Source organism: Helicoverpa zea, chromosome 31 (genome assembly GCF_022581195.2).
Source record: "Helicoverpa zea isolate HzStark_Cry1AcR chromosome 31, ilHelZeax1.1, whole genome shotgun sequence".
Classification (NCBI taxonomy): Eukaryota; Metazoa; Arthropoda; class Insecta; order Lepidoptera; family Noctuidae; genus Helicoverpa; species Helicoverpa zea.
In genome coordinates, this window is record NC_061482.1 from 484262 (window position 1) to 498688 (window position 14427).

The following is a 14427-nucleotide window of genomic DNA, read 5'->3' on the forward strand; positions in this document are numbered from 1 at the left end:
TTAGATTTTGAGGATCGCGATCCAAATATACACATCATATTACATATCCCGCAAAGAACTAAACTTAATACTGCAATTGCAAGGTACCAAAGATTCCACTATCCGTTCATTACACACTCAATATATTGTTTTCTGTTATTTGGTTAGACAAACAATAACCATAAGTATGTTAAGATAAAAAATACCACTTCAGGAATACAAAGTTAGAAGTGACTGTGTCAATCAAATACGAGGAAAACTATAATGAATAGTGAGGCACGATATATCGAGTACACGCAATGCGGTTTACGTATTGGGTTACATAGATGTGTGATTGTGGTCCGGCACTGGCCGTGGGCAACACTCAGCGCCGTGCTAAGTGGATGCAGCTGCAGCGCCGACACAACTCCAGCACTGTGCGCTTGTGTGCGTACCGACTCCTCAATCATGCGTAACTACATATTATACCCATTCATGAACGCATTTCAATCATTTCACCATTAGTGTATAACAGGACGAGCCAACTATTTTCCTACCGCAATATTATTGAACATTTCAATTTAAATTAAGCCTCTTACTAGACTGTACTGATTTTAATCATTTCGAGTACGTATCGGTAATTAAATTATCTTCAATTGCGTGGTACTTAAACGTTCTTTCATATTTTATCGGAAATGTGAGTTCATCCGAGAACGCTCTCATGGGCATATTAAACTTCGTCGTAATTAGTTTTGTTTTACACATAAAAGACTTCTCATGTTAGGGAAATAACACTTATAAATGAACTGGTGGATATTAAATTTTCCGCAACAAAATATGAGTCAATAGAGCGGATACGATGTTAGCTAATCTAACATATTTCATATTTTGCTGATCATATACGTGCTGAGGACGTATTTAGACGCCAGTTTATCCGGTCAATAATCAAATGAAATCAATATTAAGAATATTGGTTATTAGTGGTGTAACTTAATATGTAAGTTTTAGATTTAAACTGATATCTTGCAGTATAGGTTGTGATGATATTGTTCAAATCCTTCTGTTTTGGTTTGATATGAGTGTTGTTTTTATGGTCAAATAGGAAAAGATGGCTGGGGCTCCGCAAACAGTCACAGGGGAAGACCGAGAAGGGTCCGAGTGGAGCGCAGTCACCCGCCACTACAGACAAACCTGTGCCGCTCAAGAAAACATTATCCGACAAGAAACTCAAGGTTAGCTTTTACTTACGACTTTTAACTGTTCAATACTTTTGTTGTATTAATAATTCACACACATATTTCAGACAAAAAAAATCTTGAATTGATATATTTATTGTTGATGCAGCTCCCGTACGGCGGCGTGGGCGATAACGGGCGCGCAGACGAGCACGAGGTGGGCAAGGCGGCGCCCGGCGCGCTCGACGAGGCCGAGGATGAGGCGGCCGACGTCGAGCTGCCGCCACCCATGAAGCCCATTCAGGTCAGCCCCTAACCACTGCAAAAGCCTTCGGAAAACCTCTCATTATTCGCTGAAGGGCCACTTTGACCTTAATCCTGAACTTGTTACGGTTCAAGTCGCATAGGCACAGGGACAGCCCTCTTGGCTTTTACAACCAAGCTGAACATTAAAGTTTTCAAGCAAAACAACATTAAATCGGGTGTGTCGTTCATAATCACATTAAATCCTATGGCATATACTTTATAATATTCTATGGCGAATTGTAAAAAAAATAACCTAATCCATTCAGTGGTTTAACCACAGGAGTCATTTTTCGTTTTTATAATTTTCAACATCATGTGTAAAGCAGAGATAAAGTTAGGAATATCGAATGTTTTGATCGGTTGACAGCTGTCAGTTTTCAAGGGAGAATTTCAGTTGTTTGTAATGACTGACTTTTATATGGTGTTCTCATTTTCGCACATTTTTATTCTATTTACTTTGTTTGAAAAATTCATTTTTTTATTTTTACGTATTTTTCTTTTTTCTTTGTGTTAATCGACATATATTAACCAGTATATTAACGCATTTCATTTAATGTGATTGTGAACGACACACCCGATATATGTACATACATGTTGTTTTGGAGTGCCGCTAATGTATTTTAGTAAACATTTAGCAATAGGCGCACTAAAGCCCTCTCTGTGTTTCGTAATTCTCACAGATTTACAGGATAGAATCCCAAAGCTCGCTATTTGCCGTTATTCGGCAGTGCATTCGGTGCAGTGATCGGGTAGAAAGGGTGAATATGTGGTGGGCAAATACGGGTCATGGCTCACTTTAACGAATCCACTAGCGAACATTCTGACTGCGGTTAGCTCGTGGGAACACAGCTGCCTACCAAATGATGGAAGCAAAGTAAAGTACATACATAAAGCAATACCTGAAAGCCGATGTTTGTTTGTATGAATGTTATTTTGTGCGTGTTGTGGTTGAGTCGTGTCAGTGAGCTGAGGCCTTATGTCCGCGGGCAGTGCATAGGCGAGCCCCCGGCGCCGCTTGAACTCCCCACACGCGGCGCGTTTGTTGATACATAGACATGTTTACTGCGCGAGACTGGAGCTTAGGCACGCACGCACCGCAACCAACCCGTATCTTCATTTGATCCATACATACGTACTTTTTTATTTACCATCAGACATGGTTTATGAATGTTATTATTAACCATTTTCATAGTAATACAGTTGAGTAGTTCATATTGTAATCTTTATGAATCAATGAATCCAGAATGAATAAATAAATAAAATTAAACTGACTTTGGATTTAGATAAAATAAATCTCAAACTGCAGTCTTCGACCTGTCGTGGTCGGAAGAAAATTTGAAAATAACATCATAATGTTTTTTCTTGTTTCAAAGTATAAAGATTGTACTCGTATCCGACTCGCACTTGACCGTGTTGTTATTTTTATTCGACATCTTTAACCAAATATGCGGTTTATTTACCGATATAATGGGTGACGTAACGCCCATCAAAATTAGATCTTGTTTAGTCTATAAAAATGGTTTGTTTTCCTTCTTCATTAGCATTCAACGTGGCGCATATATCATAGAAGTTAAACGTTATAAAAATATAGTTGATGGTAAAGTCAAATAAAACAATAGGAATATCAGAACAAAATAATTATGTTTGTTATTAAACAAAACACTAGCTGACAGTAAGTAACACTTGAAACAAACTGCAAATATACATGTAAGATTAAATATCTGTTGTGCAAAGATATAGCAAACTAGTAAAGAGTGTGATGTTGTTGTGCAGAACCCGCAAGCGGTGCTGCAGCAGGCGCCGGCGCCGGCAGCGGTGACGTCAGCGCCGGCAGCGCGCGTGAGTACCGCCCTGTCCCCACTCGATCCATTGCCCTCGGGTATCAGCTATTGGAACGCACTCTGTATACTGGTGAACATTTTCAGAACTCTTTGGCTATGGATGCTATGGACAGTAACGGAGGAGCGGCCGATATAGACGAGATCGTTCAAATTGTCAAAGAAAAAATGGTTTGGCTCCATATCAATGCATGTTGTGTGCATGCTTGGTTTTCCATTGTTTTTCACACTACCTGCACTGTTGAATTTGTTAGTATAATCGCCGTTGAACAAGGCACAAGTTTTTTTTGTAGATGCTAAGCGCGACGTTTTCAACTTGCTTTCAGTTCAATTGAATAGAGTTAAAGTGATATAAGGAAATAGAGCTCCTGAGGCACGAAGTTCCTTACATGATGGTCGAACTTTACGATCCTATTGATGACCAGTTCGTTGTCAAAGCAAGCCACGTTAAAGTTCGAACTAATCATATAATTGCTTCGTGGCTCTGGAGCCTCTTTCCGAACGTTTTCGTGAATAAGATTTTCATTCGTCCAACGTCACATTTGTTATAAAAACAGATTATGCAGAGCGATTAAACTGCTTCGAACAATATCTGGTGATACACTACAGTTCACATCAGACATGAGCCTATGAGCAGGCTTTTTAACTTGATTGGACTTTAAAAGAGACTATGACCGTTGACTTTCTTCTCAAAGTATCTAGTCAGGTAAAAAATATCGGCGTCGCATAAACATATATTTGATGTGATTATAAATTGATATGATTATTGTTTATAGTAGAACATTAATGGGCCACGTTGTCATTAGACGTCTCTGACAAGTTCGTGGTATTCCTGAAGAAGCATTGTGGTTTTAAACCAACAGATTATTGTGCATTAGAAGAGTCGTGTGTTGTTTGCAGCTTATTTTTACTTCGGTATATTAGTCGAAAATAGCTTACGCATGTTTTTATGTTGGTTGAGTTATTTTTGTGGTATCTTGCATGAAGTTATTTATCCGATGGATAGCTGCCTCAATTAAGTTTAATTATTGAGCATCAAATTAAGCTCTTATGAGTAATCAAATTAACAATTTCGAGTGAAGCCCTGTATGGTTTCCACTTGAACTTGTTGGCATTTTGTAAGTTTTAGTGTTGTTTAGACTCAAATGAATGTTTGATAGAAATTTAGAATGTAGGGGATGATGTGTGGTGTCGGTGTGCAGGAACAACATGGCGTCGCCTCGTCCTCCGGGCGGGCGGGCGACGCGGACGACTCGGACAGCCCGGCCACGCCGGGGCCCGACTCCTGCGAGGCGACGCTCAAGAAGCGCGAGTACGTGCTGCGCGAGCTCGTCGACACCGAGGAGATCTACGTCTCCGACCTGCGCCTCGTCTGCGAGGGCTACATGCGCCACGTCCAGGTACGCCACCGTCAGCGAGTCTTTTCCCAACCATGTTGGGGTCGGCTTCCAGTCTAACCGGATGCGGCTGAGGACCAGTGTGCCGACTGCCTATCTGACCTCCTCAACCCAGTTACCCAGGCAACCCAATACACCTTGGTTAGACTGAGGTCAGACTTACTGGTTTCTGACTACCCGTAACGACTGCCAAGGATGTTAAATGAATACTTAGAAAATACATACAAACTTAGAAAAGTTGCATTGGTACTTACCTGACCTGGAATCGAACCCACGCCCTCATAGTCGAGAGGCTCTTTACCCATTAGGCCACCACGACTTTTTCAACCCTATTACTATAAAAATCAAAGCAACCCTATTACTATAAAATAAAATAGCTCGATGCAACTTATGTTCATGGTAATTTCCGCATAGATTTTCATTGAAAAGGGTTGCATCGGAAAACACTCAACATAGGTGGTTGTTATTGCGAGTGTATGATGCAATTAATTGAATGTTGTGGCACAGGACCCGAACGCCGAGCCGGGCCTGCCCGAGGGGCTGCGGGACCGCAGGCACCGCATGATCTTCGGAAACATCGAGGCCATTTATGAGTGGCACCGAGAGTGAGTACCTATTATGTTTTGTACACTCGTTTTAACATTCGGAAACTGCTACTACCATACAGTGAAACAGACAATGGACAATTAAATACATGTATATACATATACCTTGTAACAACATTAACGGCATCGGTGCTGACGACCAGAAGGCTTGCTACGTTAACTGTTATGACAGATTATAATAGACTGTTGCTAGATCACACTGTCTGCCTGTCTCTAATGTGTTATTTGTGCGAACGAATGTGCTGCCGCGCTGTGCGATTGTTTTTATTTCAGGAAAAAAACTTTATAGTTTCATCAGAGTCGTAGGATTAACACGTTCAGCCATTTTCTTTCGTTGTATTGAGTATCCACTTACTGATTAGATATCAATTTATCGCGTTCGTGAAGTTTTACCAACTCATTGTGTAAACATGAACGCTAATCATATGTTTAAACATAATGTTTAAAATTGCTGAAACTATATTTTTGTCAAAACATTTGTTGGATGCTTTGCATTGTATGGATATAGTCCTCTTGGTTAGTAAATGAATAATAGTTGTTGTTGATACAAGATATAAGATATTGTAAGATGTATTAGTTTGATTGGTGGCGCGATTGTGAGGTGGGACGTGTATACATTATGTTGTTTTGTTGTGCGCAGTAAGTTTGTCAGGGAGCTGCACCTGTGCGTGGCGGAGCCGGAGCTGCTGGGCCCGCTGTTCCGGCGCTTCCTGGAGAAGCGCATGTTCCTGTACGAGGCGTACTGCCGCAACAAGCCCGTGTCCGAGTACATCGTGTCGGAGCACGACGCCTACTTCCAGGAGCTGCGCGTCAAGCTCGGCCAGAAGCTGCAGGTGCGTCGCCCTCGCCCTCCGCGCCAAACTGTACGCACTCATACACGGACTTCATCACCGGTCACACACAACTGGTTCAAGTATAGCCGTGTATCTGTCTGTACACCTAGTATTGTATAACTACTGAGAGAAGTCATGTAATCATCAGATCGTATAAACTACTGCAAATAACAGAAATCATCGCATGTATCATAATCAAATCACATACGAAATGCACTATGCATAGACTGAATGAGCACATAAGGGCTATGGGATTGACGTGAAGCTGCGAGTGATGTTGTGCGCTAAAGGATTATCCTTCAGTAATATCAACCAGTTTGAGATAATAATCAATTTGTAAGTTGTTGAAATTGTCTTGTACATCTCTAGGACGCGACCGCTCATCGCAGTTTTATGTTTTCCCTAACAGCTTTAAAATTCCTAATGTTAAAATGTTAATGTCAAGAACTGTTAGCGACAGATCCACGTGGTAATTAGGCCATGGTAAGAGGGGGAGGGGATAACCCCTTTTCCGTGTAGGTTCGCCACGTAGTCCTAGTCTCACTACGTGTCTTGTGTGAGCTAATCAACGCGATGCGATACTCAACAAAACTTACCTACGTCCTGGGTTACGAAAATGTCGAATTAAAAGAAGAGAGAATTGATGGGTACTGGAAAAGAGATATAGGCATGGAAAATGTCGCTAAACTTGTGACGCAGAGTCACGCTTGCAGGGACGATAGCATGAGTTCCTTTGATATTTGTTGTAGTTCATACAATAATATTTTCTTTCTTAAGGGAATTGCGACCAAAATAGTCAACATATTGAATTATATCGAGACTTAGTATATTGAGTGGCAATAACGATACTTATCGATGTATGGTCCATTAAAATTTGCCATGTCGGTATGTCGCGGACAGTATATCAGTATGTAGCTACGAGTAAGTTGATAGGTATAGAATAAAGGATTTTATAGTTGTTGCCCTGATAAATCATGGCTTATCACATAAAGCAATAATCCCATATTGCAACTAGCTAGTGTAGCGTGACATCCACAACTGGCGTGACACGTGCTTGATTGTAGGTCCGCCTCAGGGAACGGTGTTCCCTCCCCGGGGCTCGCTTATCTCTAGCGCAGGTACTAGTCCACTTTGTTATACAACTCCGAGCTGTGCTGGTGCACATCGACACGTGCCCAACTGCTTACACCTGTCGACAGGACTCATTGGCCTCTACAGTTTTGGACATCGACACAACTATCAAATAAAAAAATCACAGTTAAAACATCAAAATTTTCTCTTCACATGAATCTGGTGTTACCAGCTCTGCTTTATTCATATTGTTCATATCTACGTACTGTTCACGTTGATGCGAGTTGCACCGACGCGGACAGTCGGACATGCGATGTAGCCAGGCCCCACACTATGTACCGCTCATGAAGTTAGCGTTCACCATGTGAAGTGTGCGTGCTACTCGTATGTCCCTATCATGCACTAGTGCCGCTCTCGATGGTACACAGGTAACTGCTTGCATGAGTCGCTTGCCGCACCACTATCACACTCACGCCACCACTCATTTACTGTTTATGTTGGGGGGTCGTTACGTTTATTTTGTCATCAATGACACACGCACATGACACAGGCAATACGCTATGAGCGGAATGTCGTCGCTTAGTGTGGTTGCATGCGTGCGCCGCTGGGGCGAGAGCGCGGTCGTTAACCCCGAGCGTGGTGTTGCAGCTGGGAGACCTGCTGATCAAGCCGATCCAGCGCATCCAGAAGTACCACCTGCTGGTGAAGAAGATCCTCTCGTACTCGGAGCACGCGAACGCGCCGCCGCACGTGCTGGCGTCCCTGCGCGACGCCGTCGAGTGCACCGACATCATCCCCAAGAACGCCAACAACATGATGGACGTCGGCCGCCTGCAAGGATTCGCGGTAGGCATCGCCAAACACATAACATTATATGCTATTTGATACCTTCTCTGCAAATGCGATTATTTTTTGCCGTTAGCGCAAAGCGAATCTAGCATTGCAATGCATCTGCGTATTTGTTACTGTATAAGTAGGTAATTAGCACTGCGATCTTATAAAGGTTATACTGAACTTTGCAGCGATTGTTATTATTTAGATTAATTGGTTAAACAAACATTCAGATCTTTATGGGAGGCCTATGTCTAGTCGGCCTGGGCTATAGGTTGATATGATACGTACTACACTCGTCAGTGTTTAACTTACTGTTTATAGTGTCCAGTGTGGCTATAACAGAAAGAACAATCATGTTCAGTAGATGAGTGTGAGCACATTGGTCGCTGCGCGTGGAGATGAGCGTGGCATCATCAGCTAACGCAGGGTGTGTTGCGTGTTCCAGGGTAACATCACTGCCCAGGGCAAGCTGCTGATCCAGGAGCTGATGAGCGTGGCGGACGTGTCGGGCGGCTCCGACAAGGGCAAGGAGCTGCAGGTGTTCCTCTTCGAGCAGTGCGTCATCTTCAGCGAGCCCGTCGGCAAGAAGAGCCAGTACAGCAGTCCCGCATACAACTACAAAGCGCACATTCAGGTCTGCTCATCACACATGTCTCTTATTCTAGTACTCTCTGTTCGATTACGTAGAGCTGCCTGCACATACTGCCTAAACATTTCATGAATAGATATTCAAAGAATTGTAATGAATATATAAAGAGTTTCTACTTTGTACTCTATTCTAATTGTGACAAACCTAACGTATGACTGTATTCATGGTCAACATTTAGACTGAATTATTGTTACAACAGTACAGGTCAATAATAATTAATTTGAATGAAATTTTAGGTGAACAAGATGGAGTTGGAGGAGGTGGAGAGTCAGGGCGGGTTCATCGTGCGCACGGACGGGCCCAGCAAGCCCAAGCTGGCGTTCCTGTGCCGGCCGTCGGAGGGCACGCGCGCGCACTGGCTGGCTACACTCACCAGCATCCTCACGCTGCAGAAGAACTTCGGCGCCGCGCTCGAGAACCCCGGCGCCTACCTGCGCGAGCAGCTGACGCGCGAGCCGCCGCGCGACCCCGCCGCGTAAGTAGCCGCGCCGCCGCTGCACCGCGCCGCACCGCCGCCGCCGCCCTACCGGACCGCTTCTACTAACATTGTACTAACTGCATACTGTATACGACTCCACCATATAACCACTAATGTATTACCGAGGAGCGCTTTCAAACTAGCTAATATGCAAGTGTACGAGATCTTAGCAAGAGGTTTGTGCTTAACACAAGCCAAACCAAGTTTAGACGCGCGCCAAAATCTGCTAGCGTGGAAACGCCCTTCAACTGTACATACAAAAATGCTTAGAAAAAATATAGCTATCGACAGAATTATCTTAAAAGAGCCGAGTCATTCCGTTTTATAATTCGGAATAATAAATTGACATTCTTTTTTAAAATTTTAACTTAAGTCATCAATATTGACGAATATACTAAAAACTAAGAATTGTCATCAAAAGTTATAGTCAGACAAAGCTATCGGTTGTGTTTGGGTTTTTGTTCGTTGTATTTATTGATCATAATTCTTTACAGAATTTCATTAGAGACTCATCATTTTAAAACAATTAAATAAAACAGCTCTAACCTAACTTGCAACCTTCTGAATGTTAATTTACTATCTCGAATTAAAAAACGGACTGTCCGGACATGTCGGCAATCTTTATAAGATACATAATTAATTAATTTTAACTTATCGAAATCTTGCGTTAACAAGTGCTAGTAATCCGGAAGTAGAATTTCATAAAATAGGTACAGTGTGTATGATAGTTGTGATAGACAAATTAGTGAGATACTGTGTGCGGCGAGAGCGCGGGGCGCGGGGGCACTGGGCCAGCACTCGCAGTGTGCTGCGCGGCTAACTATATCATGCGTAGTGAGCTGATGAATGTCATCATATTACATATTGAAGGGATGGCGAATGATGCCAGCGCGCCGCGTTCACTAGCAAATATGTTGTCCATGTTAGGTTAAACAAACACTGGAATTGATATTTAGATATATTAATTTAGATATTTTTTAACTTTGATATAGGTACGTTATTTTTAAAAAGTAGCAATAATAAATGAATTATTGCACAGTGGTCGTGGCGACACGATCACTGAAATCTCTCATCGACATGGAGATGATTATATTGTCACTATCCAACGACCCCGTCCCTAGGGCACGAGGCACGAGCAAGCCACACCTACGTCCTATCGCTAAACACCTGAACATGTTCACTAATGAGTAACGTGCAGGTGATGTTACTATGCTTAGTCATGGATGCCCAAGAGACATCGTAGCGCGTACTTTGGTTGTTGCACTGGCCAAACGTCGTGTTACAGTGGCACACACAATGTTTCTAGCATTTCCAAAAGCTATGACGTAGGTGTAGGTTCCTCTGGCTGCTATGGGGACGACGCGAGACCAGCGTCTCGCACGCCTTACACCGCACACACACCTAGCAATAACATACTGCCATTATACAATTGCATTTAGTGATCACTGCCGAGATTCGAGTGTCGACGTCTAGTTCTTAGTGCATTGAATAGATTAAGATGTAAACGTGTGGTTATGAACTGAGCGCGATGAACACTGGCTGTCGCCGGTCACACGCGCCGTCTGTGTACAATGTTATCGGTTACTCAACGAATAATCTCAAATACTACTCAACTCTTGATATACTCAGCGCACACATGCACGGGGGAACACATATTATATGTTTGATGTCGGCAAACCGAGGCACGCCTCCTCGTGACGTACACTGTAACATATTGTACATGTAATGAGTAATGTTCGTAGTGTATCTGCGCACGATACCCAACCCTTGACTATAGGAATGCTTGTAATTGACGAACAAACGAGTTTTGCTTAGTTAAGTAGGAATCGAAGAAGACTGGATTAAACAAGTGAACGACGGATGTATAGAATGAACGGACTTAGAAAGTATTGCATGCTTAGGTAAGTCACTGATACATTTCATACGTACAGAGCCAGTAGAGCAGCATAGAGTCATCCGGTGACGACACGTCGTCGACGGGACATCGCCCGACACGACAATCCTTTCATCAACGTGATGTAACTTATTAGGTGTTTATCGTATTTACAGTAATTTAGCTTCGAATCAATGACTTGTATGTTTACTAGTGATAATGAATAAATAATAATAAATATCCAGAGTTATGAGACGAGTGAGCGCGAACTCACCGTATGATTGCTTCGTGAAGTCGCACCCCCTACCGAGACACAAACATAATGAAACATCAAACACTTTTGTTCCGTACTCTGTGCATTATTGACGTATAGGGGCCAAGACTTGTGTTTATTTGCTTTTCCCTTGAATAACATATATTTGTATGTATCATGTAATAACTTAACGAAATTCCAGCTAGTGAGTAAGATTGAACTATATTAACATGAAATGCTTAGATATCAGCTTTGGATGTTATAATACTAGTATGTAAGGTACAGACTAAGTTGTGTATTGTATTGTTTGCCGACAGCCGCTTCGTATCGCTATCTAGTTAACTAAGCACTTTCTGTAGACTGTATCATCGCAGACTCGATCACGGCCTGCCTTTTGTTTCCTAATTAGCTAACATTGTAAACTTATTCATAATAAAATGTGTAGCTTCACTTCCACGATATCGTATGATCGTATGATCGTGGCTATCATGATCTGTACTAGTATGTATTTTAGTTAGATACTAACCTGAATCAACTTTTGCTATCCAATTGCGACCAAAAAGTTTTAATTTTGACACTTAGGTATTATAGTTTTGTAACTGTCGTCGTATGTATATATTCGCCTATTTTATCCTAAGTTATGTATATAATACTAACAACTAACAAACACTGTAATACTTGACTACTATGTTACACGAGTAACCATTAAATGTCAATAAAATACGCTTGTGGTTTTGTGCTTTTAGTCCCGCATGCTTGTTTATTTCCGTTATGTTTATGATTTGGTGGCCAGCTTCGTCTACCTGGCGCGGGTAGACCCGAGCCTAGCGCAGTAGGCAGCCCACTGACAGACCTAGCGCTCTATATGTACTGCACTATATTACTAACATAGACATTATTCAGATTGTCTCAATCAGCTAACTAACCAAAGCTTGATCAGCTTTATTTACACTAACATGAAACTAACTATTACTAACCATTCATCATTTCAGTTAACTTTATATAAATTTAACTTTTTTAAATTTATTACGACTATTTTCTACTTGAAAGACTTTTGCAATAAAAATTTGCTGAAGAAACCACACTCACATTATTTGTAGTACATAGTAAAGGTCTCTGCACACAGCGGGCGCGGCGCGGCGGGACGGGACGGCGACGCGACACTGAGCAGTTGTAATGTACTAGATATTAAGGACGACGTCAAACAGAGCCGTCCCGCTCGACGCGACGCGACGCGTAATATTTAGTACATTACAACTGCTCAGTGTCGCGTCCCGCCCCGTCCCGCCGCGCCGCGCCCGCTGTGTGCAGAGACCTTCAAGTATTTAGATTCTCAAAGCCATTACATTAAAAATTAAATAGTTGGTATAACACACCTATGATTTATTTACTTTGTACACATTACCATTAATTAGAATGCAAGTAAAACAGCCAGCGTTGAAAAACATTTCAAGTAGAAAGTAATCTCACGCAGTGGACAGGGAAAGCTGGTACACCCTTTTTTTTTATTTTATTTTAATTTTAACGTTCCTATTCCCGCCCCGATAGTGTAGGGGATGGTTGGTGCGGCCTCCGCAAGACTGAGAGCGTCCCGCCCTCGGTGGGCGGGCGGCTGGCGCCGGAGCTGCGAGCGCGCACGCAGCGGCCGCACGCCAAGGCCAACACCATCAACCTGCCGACCAGCTCGGCGCGCACCGACGACCGCAAGAAGGGGGGCAGCGCCGCCGTCAGCCCCACCTCCCCCCCGCAGCCCAATGTAAGTACGCGCGGGGACATCGCTGCTTATTGCTTGACAAGCATACAACAAACGTTGTGACGCTCTGCAGGTATATTAAGACTATCGAAGGCTATAAAAGAATGTATAGCACAGTATTTTAATTCTAACATACAAAAAAGTAGTCTAACAAAACTTTAAAGTGAAAAAAGTGACTTTCAAAATGAGAATAATTTTATGGGCTCTCACATCAATTATCAAAATAAATGTATTGATGGTACTTAGTCATCAGTCGAAATGGGTAACACCAACAATGTTAGTAGCGAATGGTCCGTGCAACTACTTACTAGAATAATAAACGAAAATAACTTCAAGTAATCTACCTATCACAATACGCGGACTGCTCAGTAGACTTCTGCTTTCACACCTAGGTAGGACTTCTATAACATGCTGCAACTCTGGCTTGGGTTTCTAATAATTATATCTCTCACCTAGCATGGAAATGGTACTAACAGCTTTATCCTACAAATATTTTAAACAGAGAAGTTTCTGATAATTAGTAGACTCGTACGTTAGATGGACGTCAGGTAGGTACGTCAGGAGCCAGAAAGTGCGACAACCAGTCTTACCTAGGGGGGCGGGATGCCCAGGTAACTGGGTCATGTTGGTGAGATAGGCAGTCGCTCTAACTATGTAAAGCACTGGTAGGTACTCAGCTTTACTCGGTTAGACTGGAAGCCGACCCTAACATAATTGGGAAAAACCTAGGCGGACAGAGGCTTGTATAAAAACCTAGGCGGACAGAGGCTTGTATAAAAACCTAGGCGGACAGAGGCTTGTATAAAAACCTAGGCGGACAGAGGCTTGTATAAAAACCTAGGCGGACAGAGGCTTGTATAAAAACCTAGGCGGACAGAGGCTTGTATAAAAACCTAGGCGGACAGAGGCTTGTATAAAAACCTAGGCGGACAGAGGCTTGTATAAAAACCTAGGCGGACAGAGGCTTGTATAAAAACCTAGGCGGACAGAGGCTTGTATAAAAATTTAAAGTTACTTAGCCGGCCGATTCCGCTAAATGACGCGGAAACCGCTGGTGGAAGCTAGTACATACTACCTGCAATGTGCCAATAGGTATTGTATTGCCAGGAAAACTTTATCTGTTGATAAAGTTGAGAGTGATTTGTATATGTCAACGGAAAATAACAAGAATCGTAAGTTGATCAACTTAGTAGTACTCGGAAAATAATAAGCGGCATTTGAAATGTACTATTTAACGAATATATTTTAGTAAGTTGATTAATTTACGGTGTCTTGCCGTTAAATCATCCGACAAAGGCGAGGTGTACGTTGATTGATTGGTTAAAAGCTCTATGTTGTCGACCAATCAGAGAAAATTTTATTAAGTGACGGATAATAGTGTACCGTCAAATAGTACACTGGACA

At 42.4% G+C, this 14427-nt stretch overlaps 1 protein-coding gene across 6 annotated transcripts in view; it reads left to right on the plus strand.

The window, feature by feature from the left end:
• The window catches only part of LOC124644988 (kalirin), a 145672-nt gene that overhangs the window by 124451 nt on the left and 6794 nt on the right, over positions 1-14427 (plus strand). For 3 of the 6 annotated variants that reach the window (XM_047184699.1, XM_047184696.1, XM_047184695.1), the window contains exons 32-42: positions 1061-1190; positions 1303-1437; positions 3213-3278; positions 3365-3448; positions 4480-4677; positions 5182-5279; positions 5920-6112; positions 7832-8029; positions 8463-8651; positions 8903-9141; positions 12819-13026. In XM_047184699.1, the coding sequence (XP_047040655.1) occupies positions 1061-1190; positions 1303-1437; positions 3213-3278; positions 3365-3448; positions 4480-4677; positions 5182-5279; positions 5920-6112; positions 7832-8029; positions 8463-8651; positions 8903-9141; positions 12819-13026 (1738 nt within the window). The remainder of the gene's footprint in view (positions 1-1060; positions 1191-1302; positions 1438-3212; positions 3279-3364; positions 3449-4479; positions 4678-5181; positions 5280-5919; positions 6113-7831; positions 8030-8462; positions 8652-8902; positions 9142-12818; positions 13027-14427) is intronic. The other 3 variants (XR_006986132.1, XM_047184697.1, XM_047184698.1) reach the window with 2 other exon arrangements.